General features: G+C 53.1%; 1 protein-coding gene across 2 annotated transcripts; it reads right to left on the bottom strand.

Moving 5' to 3' along the window:
- Positions 1-5,845: 5,845 nt before the first annotated feature.
- Positions 5,846-17,089, bottom strand: NR2F1 (nuclear receptor subfamily 2 group F member 1). Of its 2 annotated transcripts, none has more exons than XM_077347596.1 (3): positions 14,704-17,089; positions 11,828-12,355; positions 5,846-6,792 (listed from the first exon to the last, which is right to left on the bottom strand). In XM_077347596.1, the coding sequence occupies exons 1-3, from the start codon at positions 15,128-15,130 to the stop codon at positions 6,512-6,514; spliced, it is 1,236 nt and encodes a 411-aa protein (XP_077203711.1). In that variant the 5' UTR covers positions 15,131-17,089; the 3' UTR covers positions 5,846-6,511. The 2 variants fall into 2 exon arrangements, with proteins under 2 accessions (XP_077203711.1, XP_077203712.1); XM_077347597.1 differs by lacking the exon at positions 14,704-17,089 and adding an exon at positions 12,978-14,267.
- Positions 17,090-17,288: the final 199 nt, after the last annotated feature.

The raw sequence follows: 17,288 nt of genomic DNA, 5'->3' as shown, positions 1-17,288 counted from the left end.
AGGTTGGGGGGGGATTTCTGGGGTGAAGGGCCTGCGGAGAAGCCAGTTTCTCTGCCAGACGTGGCAAAACAAAAGGAGGCGAGGCCTAGTGGTGAGCTGGATATCTCTGTTAGTTGTCAGCGCAGGTCTGGGGCCAAGCAGGGAATGCTAAGCAGCCCTGGCGGGGTGGGGGGGGGGAAGCAGCAGAGCAGTCTCTCTCTCTCTCTCTCTCTCTCTCTCTGTCCCCCCCCCATGCCTCCTCCCTCTCCGGACTCACCAAGAGGCTCCCTAGCTTCCTGCCTCTTACTTATCTACAAGGTCCCTGAACCACAAAATCAGCATCCCCTCCTGGGGGTTCCATAAGAATTCCTCCAGGTTGACCTACACAGCCTGGGCCGCGGCAATGGTTTCGCCCTCTGCAACCACCGAGTGGGAGAATCGGCTGGAGGCCCTGAGCTTCGGGAATGCGCGAAGGGTACACGTGAGGCTACATCTAAGGAATCCCAGGGTCAACTGTGGTTTTGGCTCTTCGTCATGTTTTATTTTCACGGCCTTTCTTAAGCAGAGAGATCGATAAGTGACCCCCCAGTGCGGTTGATGCTTTATTTATATAGCCGAGCAGTGATATGATCAGCAACCGTCTTCCTAAATCAACCAACTGGGTTAGCTTGCAGCTTCGCCTCCTCCTCCTCCTCCTCCTCCACCATCACCCCCAAGTTCTTTCCCGTTCTCCTCTCTGTTGGGGCCAGTTTCTGAGCTGAAGTGTTGAACCGGAGCGTCCAGGGCTTTCTGTGTGGCCGAGGGCCCTGCTGCAGGGGGGGGGGGAGGTAAACGGACCTTCCTGGACGGCGCCCGGGATTCACTGGGCTGCTTTCAAAGGCTGCTCAACGTTATCCTTATGTTTCCAAGTAGCGGGGGGAGGGGGAGGAGATCCAATTTCCCTCTGCCCGCTTGTTAATTGCGTTATTTCCTAGCCATTATATTTATAGACCGATTTGCTGCTTTCCGTGTTATGGCTTTGTGTCTCTAATGGAAACCATGTGGGCTACAGAATGGGTGTGTGTGCAAAAGACCGACTTGCGAGTAATGCTGCCTATGGCTGTGCTGCTGACCAGCAGTGCTGAGTTTTTCCACTCTGTCTCTGTCTCTTGAACTGCCATGTGCTCCACCAAGCCTGGAGCCGTGACTTTGCATTCAGTTATTCCACCAAGGAGCTGTGGATGAGGAATGCTGTGAGAACACGACCAGAGGTGCCTCCCCCAATTCCCTTTCCTTCCTATCCCCTCTACAGGTGGCACCTTGCATTAAAGGAGCTGGGTTGGGGGGCGTGGGGGAGAAAAGTCCCACGTGTCTGTGCAGACTTGCTTACTTGGAAATAAGCCCTTGGCGGGGTTTACACGGGATCAAATGCACTCATAGGATTGGCCTGAAATCCCCTCCCCGAGTTTCTTGGTTGCAGCCATGGTGGCTGATTCAGCTGAAATCCGAGTATTTCGGCTTTGGAGGCCTCCTGCAGCTACAGCTACAAGGAGGGCCGAGAAGTCACCTGCTGGCTCTTCTGCTGGGGTTCCTGCCGCATAAATAAGGCTTGGATCAGGGTCTCAGTCCCTACGTCCCCTGTCCTCCTGAAGCAACTTCCAAGCATCGAAGAGAGCCGGGTGGGAGGGGAGCAGGGGCACCGGAGTCACCTTTGCCTGCTTGGCATTTGGGATATCGCAGTTCACCACTTCTTGCTTTCCTGCCAGCTATTATTTGTGAAGAGTTTTCTTTGGGCTGAGTAGTGGTGCTGGTGCTGGTGGGGAGAAGGATTTAGAAGGGAAGTATTTCAGTAGAATACTTCAGTCCGGATCATTCAATGATTGTTTTTTAAAAAGTCCCCTCGCCCCACTTTGCACGCAGGTTTGCTGACAAGGAAGGCTAATAAATGAGAGGTGCTTTCAGAGAGATATCTCAGACGTGAAATTGCGCCCAGCTGGTTGTGTAAGCAAACAAATGGTCCCGTGTTCGAGACTCTCGACTTGCGGCCTGATGAATGGGACGTGGCGGCGGCAAATGGCTCTTTAACTCGTTCGGCAAGACAACTCTTGGAGTCTCGCAAGGCCGGGAGTCGGCTGCATGGATCCCGAGCCAGCCCTGGGAATGAGACTGTGAGGGCTTTCCGCTTCTGGCTGCATCCCTATGCCCCCCACCCACCGCTGAGGCCTCCTCCAGTCACCGATGGACTCTAACCCCCCCCCCCAGTCTGCACAAGGTCCAGTTGCCCCCCCCCAGTGACTGCCAGCCATAAGGGTCTCCCTGCCTCCTTTATCGCCAGAAAACCTTTCCAAAAACAACCTGCTTAAAAACATGTTTTGTCTCAATACAGGAGGCCTGCGTGAGTTTTTAAGTCATCACACTTCCATTGTTGTAAGCCAGGGATCTGCAGCAGGGGTGGGGTGAGCAAAGACCTTTGAGAAAAGCGAAGACTCAGGTTGGGCTAGGAAGACTCCGAAGCACTCTAAGTCAGACTTAATTGATGATGGTGTGGGTGGGGGAAGTGGCGTGTGCCCCCTCCCTGACCTAAGGCGACATCGAGGTCTGGCTCTTCCAGCATCGCCTGGAAGCCCAAAGAAGACACTGACACCATCCCTGTCACTCTTTTTGCAAGCCGGACTGGCTTGCCTGCAGCCTGCAGAGGAACCCTTCCCGCCTGGTGTTGGTGATGCCTGTTTCTATCAGCAGGCTGGGGGGGGGGGTATCCCGATTCATGGGCAGTCCCTTGGGGGAACTTCTTTCCAACTTGTCCTGAAATTCTTTCCCACCACCTTGCCCTCTTTTTGTGAACCTTTGGCCTTTCAAAATGACCCGGCCATTTGAAAAAAGAAACACCAGAATGAGAGAGAAAGATTGCTCTGGGCCAGCGAACTGCTTGTTCTTTCTCTCTGCCCAAGAACTGGAGCACTCGTTTTTTTAATTGTGCCCCCCCCCTTTTAGATTGCCCTTCTTAAAGGAAAAGATATCCCCACTTGAAGCCATTCCGAAGGGATGCTGGCACTCTTGATCTCATCTCTTCCTCTTGGCAGAAGAAGGAAGCCATGCCCAACCCACAGAGTCCACACACAGGCTTTTGGATCCTGCGAGGAATCCTTTTATTCCAGATCCAAAGCAGCCTGACGCAAACCTCTCCCGATTTCTGCCCAAAGCGCTTAGGAGGTCTTATCCACAAGATGAATCACTTGAGGCCGATCTCCAGCCTGCCCCTAAGCAACTATGGCAGGAGGGCCCGTTGCCTTGGCCGGGTCTCATCCTTTCAGCGCATCGCACCTCTGGCTTGGCTTGACTGAATGCGGCCCAGGGCTTAACAGACAGAGGCATTTTCACACGTCAAAGGCCGTTTATTCATTAGCTCCCCCCTCCCATCCCACCCTACAGTTCTCCTGTTTATTAGCGGTCCGGCAATTGGCACCAGTCATCTCCAGGCAAACAAGTCCTGGCGCTCCTCTCGGAAAATTGGATTGACTAGAAGAGGCTTTTAATTGGGGCGTGGAAGGAGAATAGAAGGAGGCCAGCCCGGGTGGAGGGTGGAGGGAAGGCGGGTGGTAGGGCACCTGGCGCCTCTGCGTGGGCCTCGCTCTCCGGAGGGCATTTGGGGGCCCAGGCGGTGGCTGAGCAGGCAAACTGGGCTGGAAGACTGCAACGCCGGGCACCAAAGTTCTCCATGGGAAGAGAGAGTCCCACCTGGGGCTCAGGCGATTTCCTGAGAAGGGCAAAGGATTTGTAAAGCATCTCCTATAGATATTAACACCCGAGAAAGTCTTGGCTTTCAGAAACAATCTCTAAAGCCATCATCGATGTGGGTGGGTGATTTGCTTGGTTTGGTTGGTTAAAAGAACCCAGGCCCCCCGGCAAGCAGCCGTCGGATCCCCTCCCCAAGAGCTGGAGATCTGGGTGCAGCTCGTAAAGACCGAGGGGGCCACTGCAAATAAGGGAAATCTGCGTTCCTGACCATCAATACTTAAATGGGATTTTTGGGATGGGAAGCAGTAGTAATTCTATTATTATCCACCAAGTGGAAAACGGAGGGCAGGAGAAGGATAACATGGCAATGAATACACTTAGTTCTGACCCCCCTTTTTTTTCTTTCGCTTTTTCAGTACTTGCTCTCCAAGGGGCTGTATGGCCCATGCCTCTCAGCTCCCGGAGATCTGATGAGCTTTCCTACTCTTCTACCCCCCAGGGAACTAGAGGAACCCCCAGCCTTGGCGATTCACCAGGAGTTCCATCCAAAGGGAGCTTCCTCCAGCTTTCCTGCTGAAATTGTCTGGTCCAGAGACTCCAGCTAGCTGGCAGTGATGATTATGCAGAGATGAGTGCCCACCCTATAGAAATGCTCTCTCTCTCTCTCTCTCTCTCTCTCTCTCTCTCTCTCTTTCTTTCTCTCTCTCTTGGATCTACTGCGTCTAGAATATTAAAAAACCCCAGGCGGGTTGCACTGAAGGATCTTGTTAATGCAAAATCCCCCCCCCCAATCCTGGAGAGTGTAGACAGCAAATTAAAAGGAAAAAAAAACATTGCCAGTCACTCCTCCAATTGAAAATCTTGCCTCATCCTGGATATGTTCAGAGGGCTGGGATTGGGAGGGGGGACTCACAAATGTTATTTTTAAAGACTCAGCTTTATTAATACGTTAAGAAAGAGCTCCCTTGGCAGTGTGTGTTCTTACCATGCTGCCTCAGATCCTATAAAACATTAATGCCCTGAAAGCTGTTACAGAGATCAGCAGCGACCAGCTCCAAGCACCAGGGGAAGCCTTTGCCTTCAAAAGCAGCTCCACTTGGAGAAAGATTGGTACGTTTGCTAAAGGGATGGGGTGGGCTGTCCGGTGGTCTTTTAAAAGAGACAGTGAATTAGGATTCAGGGAGAGGCATCCAAGTGCCCACAGGAACAGAGGCACATGCGCGTCCTTGAGCCTGTACACACGACCAGACACATGTCTCTCCCCCTCCCCACAGATTTTAATACAGATCTCTGGGGTGGGGGTGGGGGCAGTTCATTCTTTGTAGGTATGGAGGGGGGAAAAATCATCCAGCAACTCCCACTAACACACACCACATAAACAAGAAGCCACGAACCCATTTAGAACCAGTGGTTAAATCAAGATGTACACCAGGAATAAATCGTCCATGCCTGATCCCACACAACAGAAGAGTCTTAGTTTTGTAAATGATCGGGGGGGGGGGGGGGAGGGGGGGAGGAGAAGGTCTTTAGTTCTGATCTCAAAAAGAAGAAAACAAGCAACATTGTAAGGTTCTGCAACCTTCTCTCCACTTTGTATCCCATATTAGACACAGCGGGATCTGCAATGGTCAAGTAGCCAAAGTGATTCTTCTAACTTTTCTATTCTTTCACTGTCAGAAAACCAGTCAGCTGGTGGAAGACTGCGAGATGTGTGCCCCTTGAACAGGAACCTTTCCAATTTATTTATTCATAGTAAAACACACTTCCTCCCATGAAAGTCCAGGAGAAATTCCAGCCCCTTTCTGGGGAGAAACAAGTACCCTCCCCCCACCCTGCCCAGAAATCCAAAATCGCAGGTCTGCTTCAAGGAACAAGACTCAGGAGCTGGTGTGGGGGGGGGGGTTTGGAGTTGCTGTTGGGGTTTCTCTTCTCTTTCTCTCTCTTTTCTTTTTTTTTGCTAAATTCTTTTATTTTTGTTTAAATTCTCACTTCAATTTTAATTCTTGAAGAACAGCTTCGACAACATATATCGCACTCAATATAAGAAGCAAAGGGTTATATCAAAAATTATTAGTATAGAATCACAGGAAACCTGGTTTGGAACCAGAAAAAAATACAAAACAGATATAGATACATACACACAGAACAATTCCTTGTTTGTTTTTTAATAATTATTTGGAAAATGTTATTTCCCACCCCTCCTAATCCTTATTTGTTTCTTGTGTTTTTTTCCTCCTTTATGCGCATACGATGCTTTAAATTTTACAAAAAAAGTGAAAATAAAGACTAATATTTTACAAAATCAAGAACAACGTTCGTGGTAAGCGTTTGCCTGTGGCCCCCCCTTCCTTTTCTACACCAGTCAATTCGCCTTCCGTTTTTGCTTTTGTTTCATTTTGTTTAAGCGGTGTGTGTTTGTTTGTTTGCTGTACAGACGAAATCCATCTCAGTCCGTCATAAATCCAGGAAGATCCATTCTAGACTCCTTTCGGGGTTTATATGAAAATCCCTTCAGTCCTTTATTTTCCTTTTTAAAAAATTCTCCCATCTGGGTCTTATTAGTTCCACAAACACGGCATGTCCTTTTAATGTTTTATCTTATTTTGTTTTCCGCCACCGGCCCGGCTGTGTGTCTCTAAGCACCTTGCTCTCCCAGTGTCTGAGCTCTCGGACTGTCACTGTTTGCCTCGGGACCCCCACAGCCGAGGCAGTGCGGGCCGGCCTCCCCTCTGGCGTGGGAGTTCTTCTGGGTCTGGGTCTCTCTTTCTCTTTCTCTCTCTCTCTCTCTCTCTCAGTGGGGAGGCCGTGAGGAGCTCTAGGAGCACTGGATGGACATGTAAGGCCAGTTGAAGCTGCTGCCGGAGAGCAGCATGTCTCGAATGAGCGTCTCGATGGGGGTTTTACCTACCAAGCGGACGAAGAAGAGCTGTTCGATGACCGACGAGGAGACGGTGCGCAGCGAAGGCAGCCGGAGAAGTAGCTTGCCAAAGCGGCTGGGCTGGTTGGGGTACTGGCTCCGCACGTATTCCTCCAGGGCACACTGCGACTTCTCCTGCAGGCTCTCAATGTGCGCCGCGTCCGACAGGCCACAGGCATCTGCCCCACCCGGGCGGGAAACAAGAGGGGGAACACAGTTAGCCGGGGTGGGGGTCGAACGGCACACAGCCTGCCCATAGGGCCCTCCGTGCTGCCTCTCCTGCCGCTGCGCGTGGTGGGCTTTCCTCCTTCCCCTTGCCAAGACACCCAGCTGCCAACCTGGCCCCCGACCCCACGACGGGACCACCAGCTCATGGTTAGCCCATGGCCATTGGCTTCCCCCACCGAGCCTGGCAGGCAGGACTCTGCCGCCTCTGCTCCGCCGCCTCTCCACCGCCCCCAGCTCAGATCAGCAGCGAGAGGAAGCCATGGACAGGCGGCATCAACAGGCCCAGGCGAGCAAGGGCACAAGCGGCAGGCCTGGAGAGCCGCCGGCCCTGAAGGGGCCAAGGAAGAGGAGGGAGGGGAAGCCTGCTTTGTCTCGGGATCGGGGAGATCGACTCTTTGCCAATCGGCCACATCGCTGTAAGCTGTATAATCTGTGTGAGGAAGATGATTCCTACCCCCCCCCCCAACCCAAGCCTGTGTTAAGCAGGCATCTGCAGCTGCTCTCACTGCCTCGCTCGCACGCACAAAGCTGCGCCGGCTGCCGCGCATGAGCCCGGATGACAATTGGCTAGAAACAGGGGCCAACAGCCGGCCCGGGGGTGGTGAACTGTCCCCCCCTCAGTACACAGATGCCTTGCGTGTTCCTCTTGGTCAGCAAGCCAGCAAGAGGACCCCCCTCCCCATACATTTGCTTTCTTTCTTTCTTTCTTTCTTTCTTTCTTTCTTTCTTTCTTTCTTTCTTTCTTTCTTTCTTTCTTTCTTTCTTTCTTTCTTTCTTTCTTTCTTTCTTTCTTTCTTTCTTTCTTTCTTTCTTTCCAGGAAAGACTAGTCTTCCCTTCCTCGCCCCCAATAAAAATAGACAGAATTTGGAAGGGAGTGAAAGCCCCACACCTAGGCGGTGAAAAATGTTGAGAAACGTAGAGTCTCTGTCGCCTCCCTCCTTCAAATGCAAACCCAGTTTTCTTATATTAATAATAAATTTTTCAAAACACCAGGATCACAAGGCAGCACAGTCGGGGAGAAGGGCGGCTGAGCACAGATCAAAGGCAGCCTTTGCTCAATCTAAATTAATCGCAGGGCAATGCCCCCCAAAAGGACAGAAGAGCCTTGCGAATGGAAAACGATGACCCTGCAAAAGGCACTACAGAGTATTCAAAGAAGCCCCCTCCCCAAGAAGAAGAGATTCAGGGGCAAGTGCATTTTTATAGCATTGTAGTTTATTGCGGATGGGGTCCTGTCTGCTTACAAGCCTGGTGTCACAAAGATTGCCCAGCGCCTTCATCTCCAAGCCTCTGGCCTCCAGCGAAAATAGAAATAAACCAAGCTATAATTCAGAGGTTCTAAGGAAAAGACCCCGTAACCCCAGCGACAGTCTAAGGAGCGCAAGGATGTACAATTACTCGCATGGACTGTTGTGCTAATCTCTACTCTTGCCTTAAATGCAGTGATCGTTTGTAATATCTCTAAAGGGGGGGGGGGAGAAGAGAAGCAGGGTGCAACACATCCCCTCGCAGGGGGAGCGGTCACTAGTAGAGAGTCACCGGCCTTTTTCGACTGTGATTGTCAAAGAGTACCTTCCCCAGCCCCAGCCAGCCTCTGGCTCACTTTTGATTCCACATAACTTGCCAAACAAGGTAATCTGAAATGGGGCCGATTAAGCATGTTTCTCTGGAGCCCTTTCTGGTCCCAGTGCCCAGGACAGTAAAACGTGTATCCGGGCATCTACCACCCCCCTCTGGCTCAGAGCGCCCTGGGAACCTGGAGAGCAGACATCGACACCTCTTTCTTTTTGCATTCCCAAACACTCCTCTGAACAAACGCCGCCTCTGTTAAACGCCTCTTAGTCCTTCTGGTTGAAACCCCCACCCCAAGCACGCGCCCCTTGCATTAAACAGGCCTCAGTCCAAAAAGACTTCTTTCCCAGTCAGTGCCAAGAAATGGAGGGTGGGGTGGGGTTTGCTTTCAACCTCTGCAGTAACAACAGGATCTGAAAATTAATTAAACAATCTATGCTATCTGATCGATTAGCTGATTGAGTTGAGATGAAATAGAGCAAAGACAGAAAGCCCTGCATAAGTCATGCACCTTCTGTGAGTTACGTCTCACAAAGGGCGAAGAGGGCTGGTGGTGGTGGGTGGACCAAGAGAAAGACGGGGAGGTGGAAACTGCGCGTGGCCCACTTTTTAAGATGGCCATATTTCTTCCTGCAGTCATTATTTCTCCATATTTCTTCCTCCAGTCTATGGCAAAGAAATGATGTAAATAAATAATCATTACTGTTCCTTACAAGCCAACCTGAGCCTTTGTACTACAGGGAATGTATTTCATGTAACGCATCCAGAAGAGTTTAGTGTTCAGAAAATATAGACATAATCAGCTCGCATATAACCTGAAATCAAAGTTCTTATGGCACAGAAGATAGATTTATTGAACTGATCTGATCTACCCATCCCTCCATGGGAGTCTTTGTATATCAAAACTGGAGGGGGGGGGATTCTGAAGGAGCATTCTTTAATGAAGCTTGCATGTTTGTGTGAAACAAACCCCTGAAAAACAAAGCAGGTTTATAGCTTTCAAGCTCCTGGTGGGACAGACTCCAAACTTTGGTGGGTGCCGTGGTGGTGGCAACGTCCAAACCAGCAAACCCACGCCAGAAACGCTGGTTTCCCTCCTCTGGGAAAATGCTGGCTTGGAAGTAAGCCTCTTCTGGCACTTAGGACGGGTTGGTCCAATTAAAACCCTTGGGACAAGGTGACTAAAAATGTCTTTTCCATCCATCAAAGTTTGCTTAAAAGTTGGATGACTTGGCGAAAACCCTGCCTGAAATTATCCTCTGGCGAGCAATCAAAGGAAGATGAGGCCCAAGCAGAAATGGGTAGAAAAGGGGAGGGGGGGAGGAGAACAGAAACAGATCTCTGTTGTGGGAGAGTTGTAGTCTTATATCTTAATGTCCCGCATCCCAGCCTTGGAAAACAACACGATTCTTATTTTTCCCTCTCTCCAGTTAATTGCACTGTCTTGGTGAAAACGGAAAGATATTAAAAAGCAGGCGGCGCGGACATGTAGATAGGAACAGAGATAGAGATAACAGCCTTATAAAGTCATCCAGCTATGGCCTGAGCCAGAATTTGACAGAGCAGAAAAAAACCATCCTCCCCCCTCTCTGATAGACGGGTAAGTGTGTGTGTGTATTGAGGGGAGTGTGCCAAGCCAAGGAATCCGGCCATCCTCTTTATTTACTGCGAATACCTAGAAGCCACATTTCCCAAACCAGCCTGGCTTGTTTCACTCACCCACTGGCAAGTTTAGATCCCCCCCCCCCCCCCAGTTAGCAAACAACGTCGCAGGCCACAGAAGGACTCTCCAGTTAAATCATCCTGAAACAAAAAATGCCACTTTTTGTCAGGTTTGAGAAACGGGCTTCCCGTCAGGCAAAGCTGCTGGAGATGAAAATGCACCCCGGTGTCGAGGCGACTGTTCAGTAAATCTCCCCATTTGTTTCAAGATCCGCACTTGATCCTCTGCAAAGAAAGCGGCCAGCCTTCCGCCACCCTCAAGGCGGGCCTGCATTTGCAGCCTGAGGAACGAGGGGGGGCAGTCACAGTCCACCGTCTGGGAGCACCGCGCATACCAATGAGATCCCCTCCCGGCCTAAATAACATTAGCTGATGTTCAAATCGATATTAATACTACATTTGCTACATTACAATATCGCATGCAAATGCAACACAATGTAAACACTCTCGCTCCTGCGAGGAAGGCGACACGCTTTTGGGATGGAGCCCCGCACCGGGCCAGGCCCGCGGCACGCTAGGCCATCTTTGCAGCAGGCAAATTTAACACCCGTTTCGGGACACTTTTAAAGGGCAGTTTGAACTGGTCCCAGAGGGGTAAAAGATATTTCCAGAAAGTTTTTAAAAGGTGGCAGATCCAACACTCATACACACCACCAAACTGTCACCCCGCAAATTTTTATCTGGGTTGCTATTTCCGGGCGCTTTGATGTTTCTATATATTTTCATCGGGCAGGTTATGGGGATAAAAGACATCCTGTAGTCTTACGGGCTCCAACCGGAGCACTTCAAAGGCAACGCTAATGCACTCTCCTGCAAAGTTAATTTGAACCATCTATCATCAGCAAAATTGCTAACATGCGCCTTGCCCCTGCCGACCCCTGATTTGATATTTTTGCAGGCAATCGGTTTCCTTGCATGGTGATATCTGCGTGGTTTTGCATCATAGGAAGAAAAGGAAGGGGATCTTGCAGGCTGGACCTCCTAACCCTGAGCAAGACTGTGAGTCTTGGCTGGCGGGGGAATGCTCTCTCTCTCTGTCTCTCTGTCTGTCTCTCTCAGTAGAGCTGGAATCCATTTTTATGAGCCTCACTAACTGCAGCAACTGCAAATATGAATGGTTTCCGATAAGGGGGAAATCAGGCTGCAGTAAAGCAGTGTTATTTATGATTTCTTTGCACTTGTGTCTTTCTTAATGGAACCAGCTCTGGCGGGGAGCCCTTTTTGCAAGGCCATGAAAACACTAGCCTGCCTGCCCCTCCTCCCGTTTCTTTCTTAGGAACTCCCCTCAAAAAGGAAAGGTGGGTGAGAGATGCCAGGTTTCAGAAAAACCTCCCCCCCCCCCAGACACCCACCCCAGCCCCTGGCACCCTGTTTGGCCAGAATACAGCAGACCACCAAACCACCTTCTGTTTGTCAGTTTCACCGGAGGCCTACAGGAAACTTTCAGGCACCGTGAGGGCCAGAGCCGAGGCATGGGGGGGAGCCTATCCCTGGAATGGAGGGGCTCCTTGTGGATCTACATTGCTTGGGGTGGCAGGAGGGGAGAAATGGGGTCTCTTCCCCAACGCCCCAGTGGCACCTGTGGAGAGGCTCCCTGGGCCTGGCCAGGCCGCTGCTCCTACGGGGCTGCCTCCCCCTCCTGCTGCCTGTGCCCGGGCTGCGGCCTCCCCTGCCTGGAGCCATGCACTGACCTGACGTGAAGAGGACGATGGCTTTGAGGCAGCTGTATTCGGCCGAGTCCACGTGCAGGGCCTTGAGCTTCTCCACCTGTTCCTGGAAGATGCGGATGTGGTCCATGAAGGCCACCACTCGGTCCGCGGACATGGGCGAGGCATGTAGGCCGGCGGCAGCCAGGAGCGGGGCCACGTGCAGGGGCATGGAGCACTGGGCGGCGTTGAGGACGAAGAGCTCACTCCAGGTGAGGCGCAGCAGGGCCACCTGGTCGGTGATCTGCAGGTCTGGGAAGAAGGGAATGTTGCGGGCCCACTCGACGGCGCTGAAGAGCAGCCGCGCCGCCAGCTCGCAGATGTTCTCAATGCCCATGATGTTGTTGGGCTGCATGCACTGGCTGCCATAGCGCGACGTCGGGTAGGGCTCGGCCCGCAGCAGCAGCGATATGTAGCCCGACAGGTAGCAGTGCCCATTCAGTGGGTCGCCGTTGGTCAGCGCATACTGGCCCGGGTTCGGTTGGCTCGGAGGCATCCTTCCTCGCTGAACCGCTGACGGAAAGAGGGAGAGAGAGGGAACAGGAGAGGAAATGTGCATCCAGCAGCCTTGGCGAACCAGCCCCAGCCCTGCCAGCCGTACGCAATGCAAAGCTGCCTTCCCGCCGCAACACACAGGCACACACACACACAAATCCCGGCAGGAAGGTGGGAGATGCGCACAATGCAAGCCCCCGGATTGCCATTGTTGTGCAAATGGAGACCTCGCTACTCCCCGGCAAGGCTGCATCCTCATCCTCATCATCTTTATCATTATTAATAATAATCATAAAAATTAATAAATTAATAATAATAAATAATATGCAGAAAGCACCCCTGCCATAACACTAGTGCTCTCACAGTGGTTTCCCAGAGACCCCCGCAGCCTTTGGAGCCTCTCAGCCAAGCAGGCATTGGAAGTCCCAAAAGGCCACCCAGCAAAGCCAGCTTCCACCTCACAAAAGGGCTTGGGGGGGGACCCCACTCTTCCATAGGGCTTCCCCGGCTCAGCTTCGGTCAGTTTAAAATGAAAGCTATACTCCGAGAAAGCTTTCCCTGTCCAAAGGTCGAGGGAAGGAGCTTTATCGTGCTTCTTGTTATTATTTAAAGAGAGAAACAGAATAAGGTGGGAACTTACTGAATCCAAACATGAGGGTCAAAGTGGGAGGGCTAGGATTAAGTTCTCGCCTTGGCTGGTGGAGCTGGACAAAGGCAGCCCCGTGAAGGCGCGAGCTGGCCTCGGCTTCCAAAAAGGGCGCAGGAACTGTCCCAATGCCCCAAAGGCAAGCAGGCTCGGAGTTCTTGAAGCTGAGCAAAGTTTGCGTGTAGGACTCTGTGTGTGTGTGTGTGTGTGTGTGTGTATGCGCGCAAGTGTGTGTGTGTGAGTGGAGTGAGTGGGGGGTACTTAATCAAGGCCGGCACTTCAGCCTCCTGCCATGTAAACAAAGGTAACTTGAGGCGAGGATTCCACCACACTGCAAAGCTCAGAAAATTAATATTTTCCATTTTGTGGTGGCAGTGGGGAAGGGGATATTTTCTGCAGTCTTCTCTGGACTAAATCCTTCTTTTTACAGCAAAACTGTAATGTTCCCATGGACCTGTCAGAAACTCACCCCCAGCTCAAAATTAGACTTCCAGACCTGGCACCTTTGGGTTTCCATTCAATGCAAATCCCATTCTCTCCCTTCTCCCTTTTCTTCTGTCTGTATATGTATATCCCCCCACCCCCTCTCCTATCAACAACCCCCTAAGCTACATATGAAGTCCTCAGTGGCCAGTTTTCAAGAAATCCCTTGCTTGCTTGTGGTAGACCGGAGAGAGACAAAATACTATCCCAAAAGCCATCTACTGTCAAAGGGACAATTTGCCACATTGGAATTTGAAGACATCATTAAAGGGAGTTAGAAAGTCCAGCTTTAACCATCACATTGCTAAACGTGGAGGGGCAAAATAAAATAAAGGCACAGACACCAGGCCATTAACCTTGAAATGTATGTGTGTGCCACAAATAACTAGGTAAAACACACACACACACACACGGACACACTCCCCTTTTGGGGGGAATTGTGAGACTGGTTCATTTTGTTCTCCAGTGCTGAGCACTCGCTTTCCAGAGCTCCGCAAAGTGTTATGATTTTTGTTTAAAAGGGGTGTGTGTGTGCTGGTGTCAGAAACGGTGCCCTGGATAGCATTTGGGGTGCAGCACTGAAAGAGACGGCAGAGTCTGACGGCCAAAGGGATCAAATGAGCAGCATGCGAAGAGGGACAAAAATGACAAGACTGGGAAAGCACAAACTTTCCTTGGGAAGCACGAGGCAGTGAAAACAAGGCCGGATCTTGCAAGAGGCAGCCGAGCAGACCAGGAGGGGGCATGAAAGCGGCGGCACAAGGAGCAGCAGCATTTTACCCTCCCCCCCAAAAAAAATCCCCTCCTCACCAGCATTATTATGATTACTTCCCCCACCCCTTCAGGTTTCAGGTGGATCTAAAGGGATCCAACTGAGGATTCCTTCCCCTTCCTTTCACTCTGGGAGGGGGGGGGGAAGGCCCAGAACCCAAAGAGAAACATGACCTGAGCTCAGAGATCTGGCTTCCCTTCCCCTGCTCTGATCCAACAATAGAGAAGGAGCTGTGGTTCAGCCCGGGACCTTCTCTGCATACTCGAGGCTTTCCTGAGTAAAGCTCAGACAAACAACAATACAACGGACATTAACGAGGGCAGCCTGCGATGCAGGGGGAGCTTGGAGGAGAGGGGGGCGCCAGCAGTTCTCTCCTGTCCCCTCCCTCCCTCCCTCCCCCCTGGCGATCTGCTGAGGGGGAGAGACCCCCGCCAGGCTGGAGTAGAATAGGGAAGAAATATTCACCTTCCCGCCTCATGCCCACTTTGAGGCACTTCTTGAGGCGACAGTACTGGCACTGGTTGCGGTGGTGCTGGTCGATGGGACAGTTCCGGTTGGCCCGGCAAGTGTACGTTAAGTTCCGGCGGACGCTCCGCTTGAAGAAACTTTTGCAGCCCTCGCAGGTGAACTGCCCGTAGTGCTTCCCGCTGGACTTGTCGCCACACACCACACACTCGATGTGCTGCTGCTGCTGCTGCCCGCCGCCCTGCTGCTGCTGCTGCCCCTTGTCGCCGGGCGTGGACGGGGCCCCCGGCTGGCTCGGCGTCTGCGGCGTGTGGGGAGCTGCCGAGGCCCCTTGCTGCGGGTCCCGGCCCGGCTGAGCTGCTCCGGCGGGGCCGCCCCCGGCCACGTCCTCCTGCGCATCTCGCCAGCTGCTAACTACCATTGCCATATCTCGGCCCACGGAGGAAAAAAAAGAGCGGGTGGGGGTGGGGTGGGGGGCTGCTGCTGGGGAAGAGGCCGGGAGAGGAGGGGAGTGGGGAGGGGTGGGGGTGGGGGAGACGGGCGGCCGCCTGGTTTCTGGGGGGGCAGGAGAAGGACCGGGCTCCTCCCGCCTCTCTGCTCGGCTGCCGCCGCCGCTCTGCTCGGCTCGCGAAGGGTTGGCGGCTTCCCTTTGGCTGCCCTGCCCCCGCCTGCCCTCCTTCCTCCTCCTCCTCCTCCTGCTCGCTGTCGGGCTCCGGGTCGGGGGCCGCAGGATCCCAGAGGGCTACCTAGACGCCCCCTGGCCTGCGCTGTCCGCTGGGCCGGTGCTCAGCCTGCCGCCGCACCGCGTCCCCCCTCAAGTTGCGAAGCCCGGCAGGGTGAAGGAGGCGGCAGGCAGAGGCATCCAGGGGAGGGAGGGAGGAAGGAGGGGGGCTGACGGAAATCCCGGCGGGGGAGCGGGAAGAGGCAGCCGGGCGCTTGCAGGACGCTCGCCCCAGCCCGTCCGTCCGTCCGCCCGCCCGCCACCCGCCCGCCCGGCAGAACGCAAGCCCGCGCCGCCAAGGCAGCAAGCGAGCGAGCGCGGGAGGGAGGGAGGGAGGGAGGGAGGGAGGGGGGAGCCGGGCTGGGACCGCTGCTGGGGCTGGGACCGGAACCGGGGCTGCAGCCGCCTCCGTGGCCGCCACTGCCGCTGCTCGGAGGGTCGCTGGCCGCCGGGCCCGACCAGGAGGGGAACGAGGCAGGCGGGGAAGCGGGCGAGGCGCTCAGGGTATGCGGGTGTCCGGCAGCCAGGTCGGAGGCAGGGCGGCGGAGGCGGCCATGCAGGGCAGGCGCTTCGGGGCTCCGGCCGGGAGGGTGCGCCGGGCGAGGGGAGGCGCTGGGGGTTCCGGCTGCCGCGGTGCTGCTCTGCCGCCCTTGCTGCTGCCGCCGCCGCTTCCTTCGCCGGGGATGCTGCGCTGCTGCTGGAGCCGGAGCCGGAGCTGGTGGTGCTGCTGGCGCCTCTGCTGCCGCCGCGGTGCTGCTCACTTGCTCTCACCCGCCCGGCTGCCTCAATTGCGCGGGGAGAGATACAAAGGCGATCGGCGAGCCCCTCGGACGGGGGCGACTTTGCCCGGGAGATGGATCCGCAGCCAAGCGCCTAAGCCTGGCGCCACCATGGAGAAGGAGGCGATGAAGCCGAAGCAGACGAAAAAGAGGCGAATGTCACCCGCCGCGGAGGGGAGGGAGAAGGGAGCAGGCGAGAGAGATCCAAAGTAGGTCGAATAAATAAACCCGCTTCTCCCGGCGCCTTCCTCGCTTGCTTCTTGCCTTCTTTCTTCTGTGGAGCTGGTGACAATAATCACTAGAGATCGCCCAAGAAAACTGCTCTTATTTTTTTTTTAAGAAAAAAAATTGGAGGAAAAAAATCTTCAGCAGCCACGAGCAAAAAACCCTCCCCTAAAATAAAAAAAGTGTTTAAAAATGGACGATGTGAAGATCTTAAAAGCAGTCCCTCTTTTTTTTCCCCTTTGCTCTTTTCCTTTTCTTTGCGGTTTTTCTTTTTCTTTTTAAGTTTCTCCTTTCTCTAGCCTCATGGAAGAAGGAAGCAAAAGACACAGGGAAAAGAAAGGTGGAAAAAGAGAGGAGGAAAGAAGAAGTGGAAGAAAAAAAACCTTCAACTAATAGAATATGCAAGAAAGGAGAGAGAGAGAGAGAGAGAGAGAGAGGAAGAGAGAGAGGGAGAGGGAGAGAGAGAAGCAAAAAATGAATGCGTTTAAACGGGAAGACTAGCAGAGCAATGTTTCCGAAAGGGGGATCTGCGCGAATGTCTGTATATAGTGAACTTTGACACTACTATTGAAACTGACACGTTTCTATGGAGATCGCTGCCTTATATGGAGCTCATGTCAAGGAGCCAAGAGAGGGGCTGCTGGCAACTGATAATCAAAGGCGACTGACTGGTCAGAGCCCTGAATTGGGGGGAGAGAAAATGGGCGGCTAAGGTTAGCCAAGCCTCCTTCCTTCCATTGGCTGAAGTCTCCTCCCCCCCTCCGCCTATTCTTTGCTACCTACTGACTGAGATGGGAAGGAAGGAGGGGGAGGAAGGGAGGGGGAGGGAAAGAGCAAGAGAGAGAGAGAGAGAGAGAGAG

The sequence above is a fragment of the Paroedura picta genome, chromosome 7, assembly GCF_049243985.1.
Source record: "Paroedura picta isolate Pp20150507F chromosome 7, Ppicta_v3.0, whole genome shotgun sequence".
In the NCBI taxonomy this organism is placed as follows: Eukaryota; Metazoa; Chordata; class Lepidosauria; order Squamata; family Gekkonidae; genus Paroedura; species Paroedura picta.
The sequence above is the reverse complement of the archived record's forward strand: the minus strand, read 5'-3'. Positions and strand labels throughout refer to the sequence as shown.